The 22,747-nt window shown below is 41.3% G+C and overlaps 1 protein-coding gene across 1 annotated transcript in view; it reads right to left on the reverse strand.

Moving 5' to 3' along the window:
• Nucleotides 1–22,747, reverse strand: part of RERG (RAS like estrogen regulated growth inhibitor) — a 125,841-nt gene that overhangs the window by 5,505 nt on the left and 97,589 nt on the right. Inside the window, exons 3-4 of the mRNA XM_029911659.1 lie at nucleotides 15,271–15,327; nucleotides 745–818 (exon numbers count right to left, since the gene is read on the reverse strand). Of these exons, the coding sequence (XP_029767519.1) occupies nucleotides 745–818; nucleotides 15,271–15,327 (131 nt within the window). The remainder of the gene's footprint in view (nucleotides 1–744; nucleotides 819–15,270; nucleotides 15,328–22,747) is intronic.

Consider the following 22,747-nt stretch of genomic DNA (forward strand, 5'->3'; position numbering starts at 1 on the left):
GGGGGGGTGGGGAGCTGCCGCAGGGGGGGTGCCTCGGGGCGGAGGGGGGGGACCTCAGGGCAGAGGGCGGGGGTAGGGAGCTCCCGCAGGGCTCGGGGAGGGGGGAGGGCACAAGGTGGAAGTTTCGTCTAGGGCGCGAAACATCCTTGCACCGGCCCTGCCTATATCCTGGTATTGTGATTCCTTTCTAAGGGGTTAGCTTCATGGGGTGCTCTTGGGTGTCCACATAGGTCACTTAGGGGAATACTGCTAGACTGTCTGTATCTCCTCTGGATAATGGCACCAGGCAAGAGTGATAACCCATTAGGGAAATCTGGTAATGTGATCTGGGCCAGGCAGGTCACTGTTACCATAGATTACACTGCACTGATTTCATGCAGAGCCTTCATCTTGCAGATTTATGTGGGAGGCTCCTTGTGCACAGAGACAGTTGCTTCCAGATGATGAAGTGGAGTACTTTGGGGCACCTGCTGAAGTTCCTTACGCAGCCTTTGTTACAGTTAAGGCATGTAAAATAAAGAGTTCTGCAGATGGTCACACACTATCTCCACCCGCTCTTCCACATTACAAAACTCTAAACATCGATCTGTGTGCAGCACCCGGGTCTGGCAGCCGCTGCTCAGAGTGGCATGGGCGCTACTTGATTTCAGTCACCGGAAGTGTCGTGCAGCTGCCTTACTCTCACCCCTTTTCTCCTGTTTATTCGTGTATGAGAATCAGTTCTTCTGGACTGTTCTCACTCACCTGACCAGCTGTGTCTAGTATCTCCATGGAAACAACTTCATCATCAATAGTTGCCTGATGACGATAGGTAGACTCTTAAAAATAATAAAAACAATTTGAGAAGAGTTTAAAATCTAAATGCAGATTGTTAGAGCAGAATCTTCAATATGTTCCTTGCTACTGTTCTATCATGCGACTTGAAGTACTGTACTGATGTTTTGTAAAGCTTCCCCAGCATCCATGAATTGGAGCTTTTTCATACATAGAACATCCTAGCTCCTCTTCTCACAGCTAAGATCTCCCCATCTCTCCCCAGATGCCACCCCACAACCTTCCTTTATACCACATCTTAGAACGATGACTGTCCATAGACACAGCCTTTATACATGGGACCTCTGCAATTACCACAAAGGGACCGAAAAATTTAAAAAGTTAACCAGCTATCCAGTAATATTCACAGGCCTGGGTCTTCCTATTGGACAATAATATAAACAATATCTGGAGCATGTAACCCAAGACATTTCTGTGATGGAATGTTTAAAAAATCATCATAACTTTCAAAAATGAAACTGGTTTCAATGACTATGGCTCTATTTACATCAGGGCTGAATTTGATTCAATTTGTTTATTCAGACTGGAACGTGGCACTGAGGCTAGCACACTTCTTCTTTTTTTTTTTTAATGGATTTTTTCCCCTTCAGTTTATTTTTTTAAGAGGAAAAAGGGCTAAATCATATTAAAATATCTTTCAAACAATCAGCATAAGTTCTTTTCAAAAGATTTTCCTATAATATCAAACTAGCCAAAAATACTGAAATCAGATGCAGGCTTCCATATTTCAATATATTAGACTGATTAAAAAAAAAGTTCTCAGTTAAAATAGTTTCTGCAATACATATTATTGTTACCGCTAGATTAAAAAGCTAAATGCACACACATGGTATAAGATGGATTTACAGCAGACATGAATTTGGTGTAAGATCTTGTAATTAAAAGAAGAATCCTGGGTTCACTCAGGATATCTCTCAGAACTGTATTTAGCCTGTTTATAAACTCTTCCTAGAATACTTGATGTACCCTTCACATTCCTGCTTGTTCAATAGATATTATCTTACTTGCTAGTGTTACATATGGGGGTTGGGGTCCATTGCTATGGATGCTTTTTAAGTGGTCAGGATCTTGGATTTGTGCCTCACTGAAAGCACAGCAACAGACAGCCTTTTAACCCCATGCTGTGATGATACTTTCTCTACCGATTTGGAGGGAAGAGTGCCACCTCCTGAAACACCAATGCTACTTACTTGGAGGTCTCCAATTAAAAAAATGACCATGCCTGTCACTGCTTAGCTTGAAATCTGACCAGATCAGAGCTGAACGTGGTGTGGCTGCAGACCAGGGATCTACTCATGCTACCCGCTAAGCATAGCCCTTACATTGTGATAAAATTACAGAACAGCAGGATTTATTTTCAGAATGTTTCTTTGAAACATGCTGAAATCATCACTTTTCTAGCAAAGACTCAAAGCAATGTGTATGATTTATAAGAATTGCCAAGGGGACTTAAACAAACACACTATCCATGTTATAGGAAAATAAGGGTGCATTTGCTGCCTCTAAAGTTCTGGAAATAGGCAACTAATCAAATAATTAATGACACAAGGACGCTTGTTTTATCTTAATGAGTAGATGACACTTAAGTGTGATAGCATTTGACCTACAACTTGGAAAATGATTCGTGCTAACATTCAGATTTATTACTGTTGCCAACTCACAGATGGTCTATATCAAAAGTCAAATGCACATGATGTAAAACTGTAGCCAGCAATTCTGATCACTTTTCATTGTCAGAGATTTACATTTTATTTGGTCTCTTCAATGGGAATGGGAGGATGTGCTCAAGGAAACTTATTTATTGAACCAGAACTTCTGAAAGGTTTTATGTTCTATGAATGTCTCTCTTCCCTACTGAGGGATGCCACCTCTCCAGAATAATGTGTTTAAACTCTCACATTATTCTCCCCCACCCAACACCCTCTCCCCCACCAAAAAAGTAACTTGCCCTCATCACTCAAATTGCTTTAAGTGGTGCAGCTGTCACCAATATGGACAAATGGGCAAGTCCCTCCATCAGTCAGGCAGGTGGAAGCCAAATGGCAAGTCCCTTTGTTTTCAGTTTTTATTTTGTTTAAAAATTCCCAGGAACTTACTGGTGTTTGTTACAAAACTGTCAAAATAGGCAAAAATTGGTGCAAAAATTAACTTCACAGTTTTCTGGGTAATATCAGGCTAATACTGGGGACGGGAGAACAGGAAAAAGAATAACAAATACAGAAAAGTAGGCCATAAGTGAAGTGGTGGCGGAGAGGAAGGCGTCATCTCCATCTCTTCTGCATCCGGGTCCACTCCAGAAGTTCAGTTACCTGGTTAGCCTTCAAAATAAGACTTAAGTGGGATTTATGTAGGACATATACCTTGTTCTGGCCTTCTGCCCAGGGGTGAGTTTTATCTTGGATGTGTAGCATTGATATGTGTAAGAGAGGTGTGAAATGTTGGTAGTTGTTTTGGATAAAGATGTATCTGGTTTTGAGCTTGAGTAAGGTTTGTGGATTTGGGGCAATTTTAATGATATTTAGCACTATCTGGATGTTTGTGAAAAAGCAAATAGCCATTATTAGTCTCAAATTGACAAGTATGAATTTCAACTAAGGGGGTGGAGCCTCCTAAAAGCCCAGTGGATTAAAGCACAGGGCTGCCAGCCATGGCATCTTGAGTTGTATTACCTTTCTGAAACTAAATGGTCTTGACTTTGCATTTCTGTAGTACTTCACACAGTACAGTACCTTGCTTTACAGTAGTTCAATATCATTACTCCTCTGCACGGTACAAATAGAGAAACTACGACAGAGATGTTAAAGTGCTTGACTGGAGTTGGCATGATCTAGTTGATGAGGCATAGGTCTAACAGAAGAGAGCGGTCTTCTAATTATGGTTATGATATGGACTTTTCAGGTGACCATGGGCAATTTCCTGAGCCTTGGATTTTCTGCCTGTACCACACACAATATGACCTGGTAATAATTCCATACTGTAATTATATGGCTACCACCAACTGGGTGGAAGGAAAATTTTATAGTTGTGTTTCTCTGTCCATAAAAGCTTGAATCAAAGTAGGATTTTGCTGGCCCCTAAGGAACCAGTCAGCTACTGTGGTCAGAGCTGTGGTAAGCCAATCGACATCAGAAACTCTGAAATGGGGCTGTAAAACTTACCACTTGACCCCAATTTATTATAAACTTTGAAAGTTCTTGTTAGCTATTGGGGTGTTACACGTCATATAGTATTTTTGGTAATTTAAAGAAAAGGGGTTGCTGACCATATTGCTTTGGACCTTCAGTTGATCTCATTACTCTGATGGGTTTCAGAGTGGTAGCCGTGTTAGTCTATATCAGCAAAAACAACGAGGAGTACTTGTGGCACCTTAGAGACTAACAAATTTATTTGGACATAAGCTTTTGTGGGCTAAACCGTATATTCTGCCTACTGTATTTTCCACTCCATGCATCTGAAGAAGTGGGTTTTAGCCCACGAAAGCTTATGCCCAAATAAATTTGTTAGTCTCTAAGGTGCCACAAGTACTCCTCGTTGTTTTTATTACTCTGATGGTTTCACTTTGTATAATAGTTCATTCTGCAGCACTTTTCTTCAATAATACACACGTAACTCTTTCAAGATTCATCATTTGAAAAATTAAAGCTCATCCTTTAAATATTTAGACCATACCAAGGGGCCCCAAAAGCATTTCTGAAGCAACATTAGTCAGTTTATTTTTTTTAGCCTACAGTATATTGGCACAATTATTCAGTCCCCATTAACTAATGAACTTCTAAATTCCCAGATGCAGAAAGTCCTTTACAAGAAGAAGCAAAAAAACAGATTGAAAGCTTTCCCTGGGCTTATTTGTGCTATCTTGTTAATAAGTGTATTAGAGAATCACTGTATTTTTCTGAACAATGGATTAAAAGTCATTATGAAAAAACAATACTATTACAATTATGTAGAGAAAATATTGAAGTATATGATCCACAGAATGCAAATCTGAATGTCCTACAAAGCCTGAGGTTTTGATCAATCTGATAGCATCTCTGTGCTGTGTTTGTAATACATTCAAGGGAGATTTGGGTTGTATTTACTTGAAGAATGAACACATTTTCTTGTCCTGAATAAAACTGAATTGGTCAATACATTTGTTCCAGAAGAGCATATTTCAATTCAACTTTTTCTCTGAGACTCACTTTGTAGCTCTTGGACCACATCCTCAGTTGGCATAAATTGTCTTTAATGGAACTACACCAATTTACACCAGCTGATCTGGTCTCTTGACTCCAATGTCTTGCTCAGTACAAATTCCATGGATATGGGGGGAGCAGAAAATGGGGGTAAAGTGTTGTCTTACAGCTCTGAAAGGAGATTTTTGCTTTATGCTTTTAGGAACATGTTTATCATAGGAATAGGCAAACCAATTTGGATGAAATAAACACCTCCACAACTTTATCCCAAACTTTGAATGGTAGCCAGGTCTGTTTTGAGTACAGATGGGCCCAAATTCTTTCTCATCCAGAGTTTTGGCTCATGTCCATCTCTAGTTTCAATGTTCAAAACAGACAGCCTCACTGGAAGGTGATGTATAGAAATAGTGTGAGAAAGTTTGTGCTCATGGTGTCTTCCACTCCCATGCAACCTGGAAGCACTGGAGACCTAGCGAGAGAGCCTGTTCTGTGAAATTTTCAGACCAGTCTGTAGACCAATGAGATGCAGATAAGATGAAATGAGATGCAAGCATGTAAACGTCTGCTTGCTTAATTGCACTGAACTTTCAAACCATCATTTAAAAACTTCATTTTCCCTTGGATGAAGAAATATGCATAGGAGACTAGTACTTGCCATAATTATTTGTCATAAAGTAATGAGCCAAAATCTCCTCTGTTACCCCTCGTAAAACTCTATGGAGGTCACTGGCATTGCATGGTGTATATGCCTGCAGAATTCGTCCTGGTCTGATTTGAGAACCGTGAATCACGGCACACCCAATTTACCTCCATTCCACACAAACCTAGTGTTGGCTCATATTGTTTTCCATGGATTTGCTCCAGCTGCATGAGTAAATTTTGTCTCTCTTCGCTGCTCTCTGCATCTACTCACTTGCTTCCTCTCAGCCCTTTTCAATCTTACCACTACTGGGACCAGGGACATCTTCTCTTTAGCACTTACCAACTAGAGCGTGACTTTGTCTGTCTGTCTGTCTGTGTGAGTGTCTCTCTCTCTCTCTGACTCTTCCCCTCCACCCATCTTTTGTCAAACCTCATCTAAAAATATTTTTCTTCCTTGCCTGTGACTCATAATTGCCTACCCATCTCTTATTGCCCTTATGACATGCTTTTATTTTACTGGAGTCAGTGGAGCTAATGTTTGTTCACACCAGTGGAGGATCCGGCCCTACGTGCTTATAAAACAGGATCTTTTTTATGTTGAATGCATTCCTTCCCCTCTTTTTATTATTGGCATATATGCAGAGCCATAAATATGCATGGGGCTTTCCATTCATGCTATGTTAAAGTTACACGCTAAAAATCGCAAAGGCTAAAATTTCCAAAAGCACCTAACAGCTTGTCTATATAAACACTTAGGGCACTGCAGGCTAGTGTGGGGTAGATTTACACCTCACCTTGCTGCGAACCAACTGTCAGTGTGGACCTTAGCTGCTGCACGCTAGAAGTTCCCTAGCGCGCTTTGATCTACCCCACGTTGAAATGCGAGTAGGTTAAAGGACACTGGGGAATTTTAGTGGGGGGCAACAGGGTCCACATGGATGCTTAGTGCATGGCAGGCTAGTGTGTGGTAGATTACACCCCAACTTGTTGTGAACTCAGTGTTTTTATAGACAGGCCCGTAAGCCCAGGTATTTAAAACTATTTCGGCATTGCTATGCTCAGTGTCACAATGCCTAACTGGTTTAGGAGCCTAAATTTCATTTTCATAAGAACATAAGAACGGCCGTACTGGGTCAGACCAAAGGTCCATCTAGCCCAGTATCCTGTCTACCAACAGTGGCCAATGCCAGGTGCCTCAGAGGGAGTGGACCAACAGGCAATGATCAAGTGATCTCTCTCCTGCCATCCATCTCCATCTTCTGACAAACAGAGGCTAGGGACACCGTTCCTTACCCATCCTGGCTAATAGCCATTAATGGACTTAACCACCATGAATTTATCCAGTTCTCTTTTAAACACTGTTATAGTCCTAGCCTTCACAACCTCCTCAGGTAAGGAGTTCCACAAGTTGACTGTGCGCTGCGTGAAGAAGAACTTCCTTGTATTTGTTTTAAACCTGCTGCCTATTAATTTCATTTGGTGACCCCTAGTTCTTGTATTATGGGAATAAGTAAATAACTTTTCCTTATCCACTTTCTCCACATCACTCATGATTTTATATACCTCTATCATATCCCTCCTTAGTCTCCTCTTTTCCAAGCTGAAGAGTCCTAGCCTCTTTAATCTCTCCTCATATGGGACCCATTCCAAACCCCCAATCATTTTAGTTGCCCTTTTCTGAACCTTTTCTAGTGCCAGTATATCTTTTTTGAGATGAGGAGACCACATCTGTACGCAGTATTCGAGATGTGGGCGTACCATCGATTTATATAAGGGCAATAATATATTCTCAGTCTTATTCTCTATCCCCTTTTTAATGATCCCTAACATTCTGTTTGCTTTTTTGACCGCCTCTGCACACTGCGCGGACATCTTAAGAGAACTATCCACGATGACTCCAAGATCTTTTTCCTGACTTGTTGTAGCTAAATTAGCCCCCATCATATTGTATGTATAGTTGGGGTTATTTTTTCCAATGTGCATTACTTTACATTTATCCACATTAAATTTCATTTGCCATTTTGTTGCCCAATCACTTAGTTTTGTGAGATCTTTTTGAAGTTCATCACAGTCTGCTTTGGTCTTAACTATCACTAAGGAGTCTAAATCCCATTGACTGTCAATAGAATTTAGACTCCTAAGTGCCTAAATCCCTTTTGAAAATGAGATTTAGTCTCCTAAATCAATTAAGCATTGTGGTCCTTACTGTTGCAATGCCTAAATAGCTTTAAAAACCTGGGTCTTAGTGATTTAGGCTCTGAGGCTCCTAAGTAATTTTTGAAAATGTGATTTAAGTTCTTAAATCACTTAAAAATTTTAACCCAAAAAAGTCAGGAAATACAAAACTTAAGGCTTCAACAGGTAATGTTCTATGTTCCATATGCTTGTCTTTCAGTGCAAAGTTTACAACACCCACAGCAATATTAAGCTACACAAAAAAACAGAAATGTGGGTCTAGAAAATATGGAAGTTAAGGCTGAATTTTACAACCCCCTTTGTGCCAACTGTCTGAGCAGAAGCCAGGCAGGGCGATACGCAATGATATCAGAAAGAGCGCGGGATTCGCTAGGCTATGTTAAATGATTTTGCGGTGTCAGTACTGACCGGCCTCAGAATTTTTCAAATTTTTATCTTTTCCTTTCTAATTCTCCCCCACCCCAATCCAAGCAGAGGCACTAGTCCTCAGTGCGAGTTATGTCCACGACAAGCTTCAACTTAAATAAGCCATTTTTTTGGGATACTGTATATATGTAAAGGCTGCTATAAAAACAGGCTGTATTTTATCACTGCCATCAAGAATGCTACATCTTGAGACTGATATTAAAGAAAACATAAAACATATTAAATAAATGATTCCCACATTGTTCCAAGCTTCTTCCTCTGCTGTTCTTCATTGTGGCCTCTCGCTTTTGAGTCTGCCATGCTTTTTAAAGGCCAGTGTCATGGATTTAAAAAGTTCTAGGCCATGCCCATCTGCTTCCTTCTGGATACTTCAGAGAAACCAGGAATGTTTTCACAGCTCATTTCCATAATACATTTTATATAAATTCCCACTGCAGAGGAGCACAGTGGGAGGCAACAGAAGATATCTTAAATTTGTATGAGGTCAAATTAATTATTCTTTGAAAATGGGAAAATTAAGTCTAGGAGAGGTGCCTACCATGGTACCAAAGGGAATGGTGTAGGGTCCCATCCTATTTAACATTGTTGATCCAGAAGCAATGAGTAGCATCCATAATAAAATTCACAGATGACACCAAGAAAGCAGATTGCTGCTGGCCCAGTATAAGGCCCCATTCCAGCACAGCATTAAGCACAAGCCAAAGTGGAGAAGATTGTTCCCCTTAAATCCTTGCTTAGGAGCCAACCAGAATCCTATTGCTTATAATTCCTGAGTGCAAGGACTAGGAAAGTCTAAAGTCACTGCTAGATTCTTCCCAAATTGGCACTGGGGTAAGGAGAGGGTATTGGTCTATTGGGAAGCAAATGCTGCTCTCTCTAAAGGTTTTCACAGTTTCCAAACTGGAATGCATTGCACTAAATCAGTCAGAACACCTCAGGTACCCAGCTGATGTGGGGCACTTCCTCATCCAGTAGCTACTAAAGTTAGACACTTTTAAATCAGCAATTCTGGATAACTTGCATCTAAGAGTTCTAAAAGAGCGGGTTGAGGCACTCACTTAGACCATTAATGTTGATTATCCGTAAGTTTTGGAACATTGGGGAAGTTCCAGGGGACTGGAAGAAAGCTAATGTTGTGCCAATATTTAAAAATGGTAAACGGGATGACCCAGTTAATTATATGCCTGTCAGTCTGACTTTGATCCCAGGAAAGATAATGGAGCAGCTGATACAGGACTTGCTCCATAAAGAATTAAAGGAGAGTAATATAAATAATGCCAATCAATATGGGTTTATGGAAAATAGATCTTGCCAAACTAACTTGATATCTTTTTTTGATAAGATTGCATGTTTGGTCGATAAAGGTAACAGTGTTGATGTAATATACTTAGACTTCTGTAAGGCATTTGACTTGGTACTGCATGAAACTTTGATTTAAAAAGCTAGACATATAAAATATACATGGCACAGATTAAATGGGTTAAAACTGGCTAACAGGTCTAAAAATGTAATGTAAATGGGGAATCATCATCGAGTGGATGTGTTTCTAATGGGGTCCACAGGGGTTGTTTTTTGGCTATTTAACATTTGTATCATTAGCCCAGAAGAAAACATAAAATCATCGTTGATAAAGTTTGCAGATGACACCCTAATTGGGGGAGCGGTAAATAATGAAGAGGACAAGTCACTGATTCAGAGTGATCTGGAGAGCTTGATAAGCTGGGTGCAAGCAAACAATATGTGTTTTAATATAGCTACAGGAACTCCTCACTTAAAGTCATCCCGGTTAACGTTGTTTCGATGTTAAGTTGCTGATCAATTAGGGAACATGCTCATTTAAAGTTGTGAAATGCTCCCTTCTAACATCATTTGGCAGCCGCCTGTTTTGTCCGGTGCTTGCAGGAAGAGCAGCCCGTTGCAGCTAGCTGGTGGGGGCTTGGAACCAGGGTGGACCAGCAGTCCCCCTATCAGCTCCCCTATCAGCTCCCCACTCCCCTAAATTCCCTGTGCAGCAGCTGTCCCTCCCCCCACAGTAAAATCCTCCACCTCAAAGAAGTGTGGTCAAGTTTTAATGAATTAATGTTTGTAAAGTTGTTTAAGTTCCATGTTTGAAAAGTGCGTAGAAATGTAAAGTGTTTATCCAAAGGCTGTATTTTGGGCAAGAATCTACCAGTGTAATATTAAAAAAACCATGGAGTGATATTTTGCTTGTAAATAATACAAACTCCATTGTCTGTAGCATTTCTCTAACTTCACTGTATTATTTGACTGTGATAAGAAAAAAAAAAAAGATGTTCATGGAGGATGTGAAGGACAGGGGACGCTGGTAAAGAATGTTGAGTCTTACATTTTAATTATGTTGCCATTTAAGTTTTCTTGATACAACAGACTACTAGAATTAGTGATAGTATTGTTTGAGATTATTAGCTCTCTGATATCAGTTTAAATATAATATATAGATTACTTTAAAAATCTTAGTGTATGTCTATACTTAGACTGTAGTGCTTCAGTGTACACACTACCTATGCTGACGGGAGAGGTTCTCCTATCGGCATAGGTAATCCACCGCCCCCAGAGATGGTAGCTAGGTCAATGGAAGAATTAGTCTGTCGACCTAACACTATCTAAACTGGGGGTTAGGTCAGTAATCTTTGTCTCCCCCGGGCATGGATTTTTCACATATAGGTGTTCTGGGCCAAAATATGTCCTGTAAATATGCAGCCCAAAATTGCATTGGCCTTTGTTATTCTGTCACATTGCAAACTCATTTGTTGCCACTATCACAGCAGGTCTTGCTTGACACTGCAATATCCCTAATTTCTCCCTCCTCGGGTTGCCAACCCTCCAGGATTGTCCTGGAGTCTCCGGGAATTAAAGATTAACATTTAATTAAATATTATGCCATCTGATGAAACCTCCAGGAATCCGTCCAACCAAAATTGGCAACCCTATGCCCTCCCTTTTTGTTTTGGATTCCCCTCCATCACCTGGGATGCACCTTCCCGGGGGGTGAATCTCATTTTATTTTCTCATACTCCTAATCTCCTTGTATGTTGTTTTTCTTTCATTACTAATATTTGCAGCTCCCATCAATTTAGGCCTTTATCACAGCTGTCATGTCACAGCATACTCTGAGGAAGAGTCATAGATTTCAGACTGTGATCCCTACTTATCAACACTGGTGAACAGAAACTCACACAAATAATCCTTGTAAAGCCAATGGGCAAAATCCTGGCAAAACTCAAATTGACTTCAAATTGAGTTTCACTCAGTGAGGCTACTCATGTAAATAAACTGCTCACCAATATCACTGAGACGTCATAATATGGCCTTTGGGGTGAAATGGTTCCCTATGACAGAGGGCCAACACAAGGCCTGTGCACACCTGCAGGGCTTGCGTGGGACACGGGGCTTCTGCATACGTGTGAGTAATTCTGCTCCTGAGAAGATATTGTCTGGCAGGCATGATGTGCTTGTCCTTCTGCTGTCATGGCAACAGGCAGTGGCAGTGCTGCCCCACAGGGTCATCCTGCAGCTGTGCCCTTGCGAACACTTCTGCCCGGCTGTTGTAAGCCACAGTGCTGTACCTATGCTAGGCCAGCGAGGTGGCAAACAAATGCTCATGCTACCATTGCCTAGCAACCAGAAAGCATCAGATTTAGTGGTACTTAGGACTTGGGCTGGTCCTCTCCACAGAGGTGAATTTCATCCTGTTATGTTTGGTTTGATGGATATTTTTTAATCTGTAAATAGAGCAAAAATAAAATGGAGAGCAAATATTTCCAGTTCCACAGAGGGGTGTTGTTGATAATTAATGTTTGTGAAGCACTTTTAGACTGCTGGTTAAAATGTATCCTAGATGTGCCAAGTGTCTTTAGACTTTTTAAAACCATAACACATTTCCTTGTTTAGTGGAAATTGTGAGCTTGTTATAGAAACAGATGTATGGTAAAAGCCTCCTGGTGCTCAAACCTCCCCTTCCCACCAACTTGTATCCTAACTAGAGAAAATCTAGTTGAAACACCCAATTCAGACACCCCAAACTTTGGAACAACAGTAGATCTGGATCTAGCTCTTGAAGTTTGCAACTTTGGTCTATCTCTCTTTTTTCTATGCACCTTATGTATCCGCGGTGTGCATATAGAGCACAATGTTTTGATTTGTTATAAGCAGAGATTGATATGCCTCATATACCCAGGCAGGTAAGGAATTAGTAGAGCCCTGCAAATGTGCCGATATCCACAGATATCCGCAGACCATGTTTGAGCAATTAGCAATTAGCCTCAATGGCTTGGTACCTTAAAAAAAAGAAAAAGGTAGCAAACACCTACCGAGAAAATGATAGAGGAATGTGCTTAACTAAGCAATAATGATCAAGATGTAGGGCAGCCAAGAGTTGGCTGATAGTTAATACTCTCTGGGTAATGAGCTCTGCTGATATTGTCATTCCTAGTAACTTGAGAATGGAAAATTAAAATATTAACCGTGATACAGTTGTGCAGGGTCATAGTTCAGGGCAGCTACACCTCTATTCCCCCTCTATGGTCCAGCAAGGGCACCCCCTAGGCTTCTGGATCCCAGCTGCCTCCACTCTTGGATGGAGACACATGTCTCTCTCCCTCTTGACTGGGATATTTCAAGGCTGACAGCTCCTTGCCTACAATAAGAATTCCTTGGTGAAGTCTGGTTTCCTAAGCAGGCCTGCATTACTTTTCTCCTCAGAGACAGTCCACAGTGTAATTGCAAAAGCTGTTACCACACAGCTCTTTCTAAGCAAGCACATTTATTCTTAAGGTAAAAGCCTTAAAGAGAAAATATATTAAAAACAATAAAAGAACCTACTAATAAGCTTACCAGAGATCAACCCCTCACTCTAAGGGTTCACTCTGGCTGGTGACCATCCTTCAAATCCCACCAAGGGATTATCCCATGATTACGAGTTCATAACTCCTTTTCTCAGAACAATAACACAGACTGAGCCAAATCCATCCAACCCTTCCCAGGAAAGATTACACCCCCCCATCCCCTGGTACAGAATGTCCTGTCCATTTGTTGGTTCAGAAAAAAGGTCACGCGTTAATTTTAACTCAGGTTATTTAATTAAAATTCCTTTCTTTGTTTGTGCCTGTAAACTCCAGTATGAACCAGTATATGGGAGCCTCTCTCCAGGTGGTGGTAGCAGCTCTCTGGAGGTGTTACAACCTGAGTAAATTTGCCAAACCACTCCCAACTGTTCTTAGTGGGTTGTGGTCCCCCTCCCTTATGAAATTACACACAATCCCTGGCCCACAATGATACATAAACTTAATTCAATAAGGTTTAGCTTAATTCAATATGGTTTGTCCAGGAAATTGCCCAAGCTGTCACACAGGGCACATGTATAGAAATAATATCCTGTGTAGCAACCCTAGTGCTGCAAGACCCTCACTTTAAATGGAAGTTCCTTGCACCAAGGGTCCTTAGCAAAGCCATGCTACCCATTCATGCTCCCTCTTCATGTGTGTGGCAGCTGAACATTATAACTTAGGTCCTGGAGATGTAATAATACACTGCACACAGAGGTAACATGGAGTCTCTAGTTTTTATCTTGAAGCTTAAAGTGGTACTGAATCCCATAAATTCCTTTTAATCTAAAATGTATGATCCCTTTCAGGAATTACAGGAGGACAAGGAATTTTATGATGCTTTATTCACTCTAAATAGAGTGAATTTCCTGTGCCTTGGAAGTTTTGATATAAGTCCTGGTAGAAATGGGAATTGCCAAGGGAAAACCAACTTCTAGCATGGGAGAGTTAATGGATCCCATTGGATCTGATATAGAAAATCAGCTGTAAACATGACTTTTTTTTTCTTGCTTGCAGCCTCAGTGTTTCTGGCAAAATCTCTTGTTGCTTAGTAGCCGTGTGGTATGCATCTGTTTTAGTTCTACATTTGAAAAGGCACTTGACAAACATGCTTATCCTCAATGTAGGGTAAATATGTCACACTGACACAGTTTATGTTGCTTTAAACAGAGAAACAGATTGATATGATTCTTCAGAAGAACAGAACAAAACCAAACCAAACAAACCTCTCTCCGTAAAAAGCCATAGTAAACCCAGCTATGTAGTACCTAAAGAGATGCCTATATGCTATAAAGGTTAGAGCACTTGAGAAATGGCAGATCCCTGTTCAAATCTCTTCTTAGGCGGGGGGACTTGAACTGGGGGTCTCACACTTCCCAGGTGAGTACACTCACCACTGGGCAAGAAGTGATGAGGGAGGTCATCCTCTCCCTCCCCTGCCCCCAACTGTTTTGTGTAAAATTGCCTATGAGGGCCTGATCCAGTGGGCAGCCTCTGATCACACCTACTGGATAGAGCCCTTTAAGCTGAACATCTATCTTCCCCTGGTGTGTAAATCGCTGAGGGGCTTAGGTGGGAGATGGGTGTCTGGACACCCACAGGGAGGCAGCAGTGTGCGCACTCAGAGGCAGAAACATAGACTTACTGCAAAAACGTAGGCATTGAGTGAGTTTAGGTACCTCCAGCATTTCAGCAGGGGTTCTGTGCATTGCAATGGTCCCAAGTGATTTGCACAGCTTACACAGGAAATGACTGTCCACAGGATTATTCCTCCCTTGCCCCTTTGAGCACTCTTCCCTAGCCCTTCTACCTTCCACAAACAGTGGGCAGTTACTCCGAAGCAGAAAACTAACATCTTTATTTCCATGGGTCAAATTCTAGCCCCACAGAAATCAATGGGAAAACTCCGGTTAACTTCAATAGGGGTAGGTTTTAACCCCACCTACAGCCTTTGTTTGAATGTATTTATACCTGTTGATTGTGCCACATCAGTTGGCTGTTCATTCGAGCTAGGGATTTACCTCAGAGAAGCTTTAACATCATATTTAAGGGATGAATGAGGTTTTGGAATCTTTACACCATGCCTTTCCATTGCTTCTACAAAGCCAACATCTGCAGCATTCCATAAGTATTTAAAATAAAATGTAACCTACCTAGAGTGGGGTCATACTCCCAGATGAACCGTTTGGTCAGGAAGCGCACGACGAGAGCTGGGGGGACAAAAATATCTCTCATGAAATTTTAAAACCCCTGACTCATTCACTTCAGAGGGGAGGGTCTTTTGACTGTAGGCTTCTATAGAAATGCTGAGCCCTGGGGAGACAGTGCAGAGGTTTCGTAGAATAGACTTGAACCCACAGATACAATCCAAACACCTGCAAGCTTTGGCAATGGAAGGCTTAAATCCAAATGCAGATCTGGATCGGAATTGTACAAACAGCACCTCTCTCTTTATAACAGGACAAGCCTGAATCTTGAATTTGACTTTTCCCCAAATGTCTTTGTTCAAAATCCAGATCCTGATTTGAATGTTGTCTTGAGCCCAGCTCTATGGCAGTTTAGGTAAGCAACACCATAAATTTTAGTGTCAATAGTACATACTCTTTTGGGGTTGTTTTAAAGAGGAATTTACCAATTTTGAAAGATGCCTGATTGGCAGCCCTGGAAACTGAATTTCTTGGTTTATTTACAGAATATCTAAAGGAAAGGCAGTGGCAAAGCAAGCTCCCTGCATGCCTATGGGCTCAATCCTTCTGGGACCGGCCATAAGAGCAAGAGCTTATTTTAGTGCCCAGCTTTTTTGCTGAGATTGCCAACAAAAGTACCAATTGACAACAGGACTGAAATTCATAAACAACTACACATAAGCTACTGAAGAACCATCAGATGGTAACTTTCAATCCCAATCCTGGCTTTAAACATAAGCCTGGCTCTTCCCAGCAAAGAAGGAAAAGAGAAAGATATTGGGCCTGATCCTCCTTTGCCCTGCTCCTGATGTAGCCAGTGAAAAGCAGTTGTAAAGAGAACTACCATTCTGATTCAATAGCATTAAAAACTCTTTTTGCACAAATGCAGGAAGATGGTAAACTGGGCACTTTGTTGGCGTTTTATTCTTGGGGGGCACTGGGATACTGCAGTGATGGGTGTCAATACTGGAACCGGTGTATGCATAAATAGATCAACAGGCTCTGCATCTCCTTAATCATTCGTTTCCTCCATTTTTAAGCTACAGTATGTTACAATCCTTGTTCGGTAGTACAGTAAAAATTATGTGCTGGTATTTTGTTTTCAAACTATTTCTTGAGTAATAGCCAATGGAGCTTTTGGTATCTTTATTTTCCCCCCACATCCCTATTCATGCAACTGAATATATTTGGGGGAGTAAAGTATGTTTAGTTTTCATTTCATAATGGGAAATTATTCATTTTAGCTAACCTGTATTATATTAGAAGAAACACAAGTGCAAGGTCACAAACAATTTATAAAGGACTTGATCCTGTAGGAGTTACCCAGGCAAAACTTGCATTGGGTGAAATTCACCCCTCTACAGAGGAAAAGTATCAAATCCCTCTCTTGGCTTTAAGTGGTACATACGCTGTGTCCTAGCCATTGGCACAAGGATGAATTTCATCCACTGTACATAGGATTGAATTCTAAAGTCCAGCAGCTGATGTACTATTCTTCTGAGTTTGGATGGATGAGGCGTGACTATGAACAAAGCTTCACCTGCACCTCTGTAGATATTTTCCTTCAGAGTGGTGAATTAGCAGTGAGTAGTTTTAATTATGTTTTCTTAAACATAATTTTAGATGGGGAAAATGCTCACTTAAGCAGATGAACTTTGAATACTGTGCTATGTCCCTGGGTGTCTTTGGTAATTACCTTTGTACAAGTAAATTTATCCCGCTGTGTCAATTCTTGAGTTATGTCTCATTGCAGGTTCAGATATTCAGTTAAATGCAGACTACTTGCCTGTATTTATCACTAAATGAGTAGAATTACTTGTGAGTAGAATTAATCTCTGCTTATAGGGAAAACACCAGGCCTCTGCACCACTTAAATCCCACTTAATCCCTCAAAATTATGCATAAAATATACAGAATTTAACTGCTTGTGTTTACTCCATCATATAATATTGCAGTGAAAATGCTATTGGTAAGGTTGAGATGGCACTCCCTCATTTAAATTTATCTTTTCCAAGTAGCTTACAAATTCTCAGAATCACACACACCAATGAAGGGCCTGGCTGCTCAATATTGGCAGTGTAGTGACCAGGAGACCCAAGATTTTTAAAAGGGATTAGCTGTTTTGGGTTCCCAACTTGAAATGCTTTAGAGTGTTCCAAACACCTACCTTCTGAAAATCAGGCCCCTTTAAGGCATTTCAAGTTGAGCATCCAGAAAAACCTGAGTCACTCAAAGTAACCAGCCCCTTTTGAAATCTTGGCTTAGGTCTTTTAAATATCATAAAGCAAATCTATAAATCTGATAAATAGTTTGGTTTTTCTCTTGGGGTGTGAGCATTTCTCACCACCATTCTCCTGAAACAATTTATCCTCCTTGTCTTGTCTACTTGCCATCTTGTGTATCCAGCTATAGCACTTCCCATCTACTTGTTTAACAAATTCAATTAATGAAATTGTAGTTCTATACATGCATCCTGCAATAAATACATTAGAGCATCAGATGAGTCACAGTAAGTTTCAATTTTAGGAGCAAAATCTTAATGCTTATATACTATATGATCATGCCTGATTTTGTCTTTTTAAAAAAATCTAAGATGGTTTGAGTCTAGTATAGATGAAATTCAAGCAATCTAATTTGAAACAAAAGAATGGTTTGAATCCACAGTTCTAGAAGTGACAATTCTAGGCCATTCACCAACAACAGACAATTAAAATCCTTTCTCCATAATGAAATACACATTTCCAGAGCTGGGACAGAAACCCTGTTGCTTTAGCTCTGAAAAACACAGGCCTCTTCCATTTGAACTAGAGGAAAAGCTCTGCTGGCTGCTAGCCAAAGTGATAATTTTTATGCTCTTTCTAAGCTGCAACCAACGAATATAGGGCAACACATGCACAATTTCTGTTCCTACTCAAAAAGATCTTGATCGAAAAAATATAGTTAATAACTTTGCTTAATTACAACATATTTTCTTCAAATATGCCAGACCATGAGTTTTCAAGAACACTTAACTAAACATAAAAGTTTGGAGAGGTAATATTAATAAGACATTCCTCAGGGAGATGACAACACTGGACAAAAGTCAGTTTCAATTTGGGGTAATTTTTGGATAATCTGTTGGTTTTTTTTAAAAGCAGCTGTTAGAATATTTCTGAGAAGTATAAAGAAAATTAAAGACAAAGTTGATTAGAGTGGATATGGCAATTTTCAGGCCAAATTAATTTTCCAGGCCAAAAGTTTTCAGAGTTAAATAGGGTTTTATGATGGAAGCAAGTTGCAAATTTAACTCTAGAAAGACAATATTTTAAAATGTGGGCACAAGGGCTGAAGTTAAGGTTTAAGGCTCAATCTTAACTTCTCAAAATACCTGACATTTGACTGCTTCATTTCTTAGGCCTGGTCTAAACTTAACAAGTTTTACTGGTATAACTATATCAGTAAAGTTGTGATTTTTTTTACTTGCATAATTATGCCAGTAAAAGCCCTAATGCAGATGCAGTTACATCAGTAGAAGCTGTTTTATAATGGTATCACTTATTTCACTTTGCTGAACTAGAATAAACTATACTCATATTATAAGCACTTTTGTACCAGTATAACTGCAGCTGCACTATGGGGTTTTGGCCACTTAACTATGGCATAGTTAAAGAGGCAAAACTCTTAATTGTAGGCAAGACCTTAGCCTTGACTTTGAATTGTTTGGTGTTTTTAATAGAAAGTTTATATTGGACTGGGGAAATAATACATGGACAGGGTTTTCCTGACAAGCATCCAGAAAGCATCCTAACTACAATCTCTCCTTCAGAGAAAAGCTTTCAGATGGTTTCTGTTAACCCTGTAGCCTTCTAGGAGAGAAGACTCTCACTCAGTCATGAATCCAGAACTAATAGTATGTGATCCATCACAACCAATCCAGCCTGAAATTCAAAATACAATGTGAAAAGTTGCCATGAAGATTCCACATCTATTCAGAAATTGGTATATATTCCATATGCCAATGAAAGTTTTGCTAATATAGAAAATGTCATGCAACAGGCCAAATAATTTTACCGTAACTCAGTGAACCTTAAAGGGGGCAAATTTCAATACCTCTCTTAATTTCACAAGTAATATTCCAAACAGCTCTATTAAAGACCTTCTCAATAGTTACTCCTTTTTTTTAAATAGAGCACTATACACCTATTCTGTCAAAGGGAAAATCTAGATTCAACCTTAATTATGAGGGCACTAGCACACATGCTGGGCGAGTGGTCCATAGATGGCTAGCAGCAGCATTTCATCACTTATTTGTATAACCTCAGAAGAGGCACAAAGACATGATCTGTGTAATACTGTGCAATGAGAGAAGCGCAGGGTAACAACACTAAGCACTGCTGCCCCTTCTGTTTATTCAGCTGAGGATAGGAGTTCTTGCTGAGGTCACCTATAATTATTGTTGTACATTAAACCTTCGAGAAGAGTTGAAAGTCCCATGTGTGATTTATGTTGAGGTGGAAACTTTTCTTACCTGTCTGACTTTTGCAATCCTACACTAGAAAGAATGTTTAGAGTTTAATACCTGGCTCACTGTTACAAAATCTCTGCACTGAAGTGGATCCGCTATCACCAGCCAAGGCGGTGATGTGCTGCCATGTTGTCACAACTTGCGAGAGAGCCCGTGTCTTGAGTTGGGCTTGCTCACAAAGAGGAAGGATGAGGGTCTAGGGAATCTATTCACTTGTTTTCCCATTTAAACAAATTTCATTTTTACACTTACTGTGTAAACTGAAGTATCTTAAGATGAGGGCATGGGAAACTAAGGTGACAGGAAGGAAGTCAGTCAGTCAGTCAAGCATCAGAGTCTGAGAAGAGGAGGCTTGGAGGTGAGCGATGGGGTGGGGGCTGGGAAAGAGAGGTGAGAAATAGCCACTTTGAAGGAAAAGATAGAGAGCAGCTGTCTGGAGCAGAGGCGGCTCTATGTATTTTGCCACCCCAAGCACGGCAGTCAGGCGGCTTTTGGTGGCGCGCCTGCGGGAGGTCCGCTGGTAACGCGGATTCAGTGGCATGCCTGTGGGAGGTCCGCTGGTCCCGCGCCTTCGGTGGACCACCGCCGAATTGCTGCCGAAACCGCGGGACCGGCGGACCTCCCACAGGCATGCCGCCGAAGGCAGCCTGACTGCCACCCTCACAGTGACCGGGTGGCCGCCCCCCGTGGCTTGCCACCCCCCGCGGCTTGCCGCCCCAGGCACGCGCTTGCTGCGCTGGTGCCTGGAGCCGCCCCTGGTCTGGAGTGGACTTCAAAGATAACCAAGGTGTGCAGGCAAAGGGGCCAAAAGTCGCAAGAAAAAGAGAGAAGAATTGAATGCCACCACTATGGCCTTAAACCTAGAGAGTGATAGGAGACAGCAACATTAGCTGCAGAGAAAGGAAAGAGACAGGTTTTGGTGAGCACAAGGGAGCTGACGAATAAAAGATCCATGTGAGTTCTGGGGATGAGACAGAAAGTGGGGTAAGTTGTCTTGTATTTGTCTCCATAGAGTCCTCTGATTCTGTAGACATAACAGATAGTAATACACGCAGGAGGGAACAGAATGCAAGGAGGGAAGGTGGGGAGAGAGCTGGCAGATGCAGAGCCAGGTGAATGGATCTGAGTGGCTATTTCCCACCTCCCTTTCCCAGTCTCCCATCACTTCCCCCCAAGCTGCCTCTCTTCACACTGTGATGATTGACTGACTTCCTTCCTGTTGTCTTAGTTTCCCCTACCCACATCTTAAGACAACTGCACTCTCGGCAGGAAGGACAGGACAGTGACTCACCCACGTATCCATTGATAGTGATAATAAAAGAGATAGGAGTCACCCTTTGCCCTGAACCATGAGGTTTGTTTGGGTATGATAACCAACCATCAAATGATCCAGCCCTTTGTGAAAAATCCAACCACAGGATCTGATCTAAAATGCAATTGCAATTGAAAAAATATTTTCAGATACATTTTACTGGTGCCAGCATTGCTAAGGCATCTATCACTGTAGGATCTAACCGGGCCCCATTGTATATATTTAGAAGAACATCAGTTCCTTCTAAAAAAGGGACCAACATCTGCTCCCCTTCTCTTCAGATTGAAGCCACGTATGAGAAACTAAATCTAGGTGATTACTTCCAGCAATAATGTTATGGGGTCAGTTCCAAAGGCCTGCAGAAAGAGATGCTCCTTGTAATGCCTCTTGAAGGTTGCAGGCAGCGGTTATTAGCCACTGGGGCAATGGGGCCGGGCCCAGGGGCCCTGGCCAATGGGGGGTGGGGGCTGGAAAAATGGGCATCTCTGCATCCCGCTCAGAACTCCTGATGGGGATTGGGGTGTGGGGGCTTGCCACGCTCCCCGCCGAGCCCGCCCGGCACTCCTGCCGGAGAGTGGGGCAAGCCCCTGTGCCCCAACCCTGCCACCCGGCAGGAGTGCCGGAGGGGGGACTGCAGGTGGAAAGGGTGGGGAAGGGCCCCCACTTTCTATGGCCGACGGCCCCACAAACCCCTAATCTGCCTCTGGTTGTAGGACTCGGGCTCAGCCTGATCTCTAATAGCAGTGAGTTCCACAGATTGGGGTCCGCCACAAAGAACATTCGGGCCGCCTCCTCAAAACATTTTACTGCCTGTGAAGTGCTTCATCTTTCAGACTTGTCAGGAAGGAAAAGCCAGACAGATTAGAATTTGGTTTTCCTTTCATAGACACAACACCCACAAAAGGAATCAGTGTCACCACATTCAACTGATTTGAAGTCATTTGTGTTGTGCAGGGTTTAAGTGAGGATAGAATCTGTCCCATCACTGTCATTCACTCACTTTCAAGTCTCCTGCCAAGTTATTCTTGGAAAAGAAACATGAGCATCTGTCATCCCCAGTGTAACTCCACTGAAGGCAAGGAAGTTACACCAGGAATTAATTTGGCACTTGGGCTGAGATTTGCAAAACCAGCTCAGGGATTTAGCCACACAACTAATTAATTTCACTGGGACTTGTGTGACTGAGTCCCCTACTCAGCTTTAAAAATCGCAACCCATATCTTTTGGACCATTATATTAAATCATCCAGTTGTACTTAGATCTCTGTTTGGACTTAGTGACATACAAATGCTCTGGCTTCTGCTAAATTTACAATCTGCCTGAATACATGACTTCATGAATTTATTATCTTGCCAACTAATACAAGCTGGGCTTTTAGTGGAAGAGAGAAAATGGATTTAGGATTTTTGTTTTGTTTTTTAAATAAAGACTATAGAGTTTAGAGTTACACTAAGAAAAATTACATTTCTCTCCAGTGAAATAATGGATGAATGATGATTCTTTTATACAATGAGTGTTTGAAGCCATAAAGATGGCCTTAAAGTAATCACATTATTTAAAACATCAGCAAGTCTGTTGTTGTTGTTATGATGGTATATCATCTTTAAACTATATTTGGTAAGAGGAGC

This window comes from Terrapene carolina, unplaced genomic scaffold (genome assembly GCF_002925995.2).
Source record: "Terrapene carolina triunguis isolate 2854851 unplaced genomic scaffold, T_m_triunguis-2.0 Scaffold112, whole genome shotgun sequence".
Taxonomy (NCBI): domain Eukaryota; kingdom Metazoa; phylum Chordata; order Testudines; family Emydidae; genus Terrapene; species Terrapene triunguis.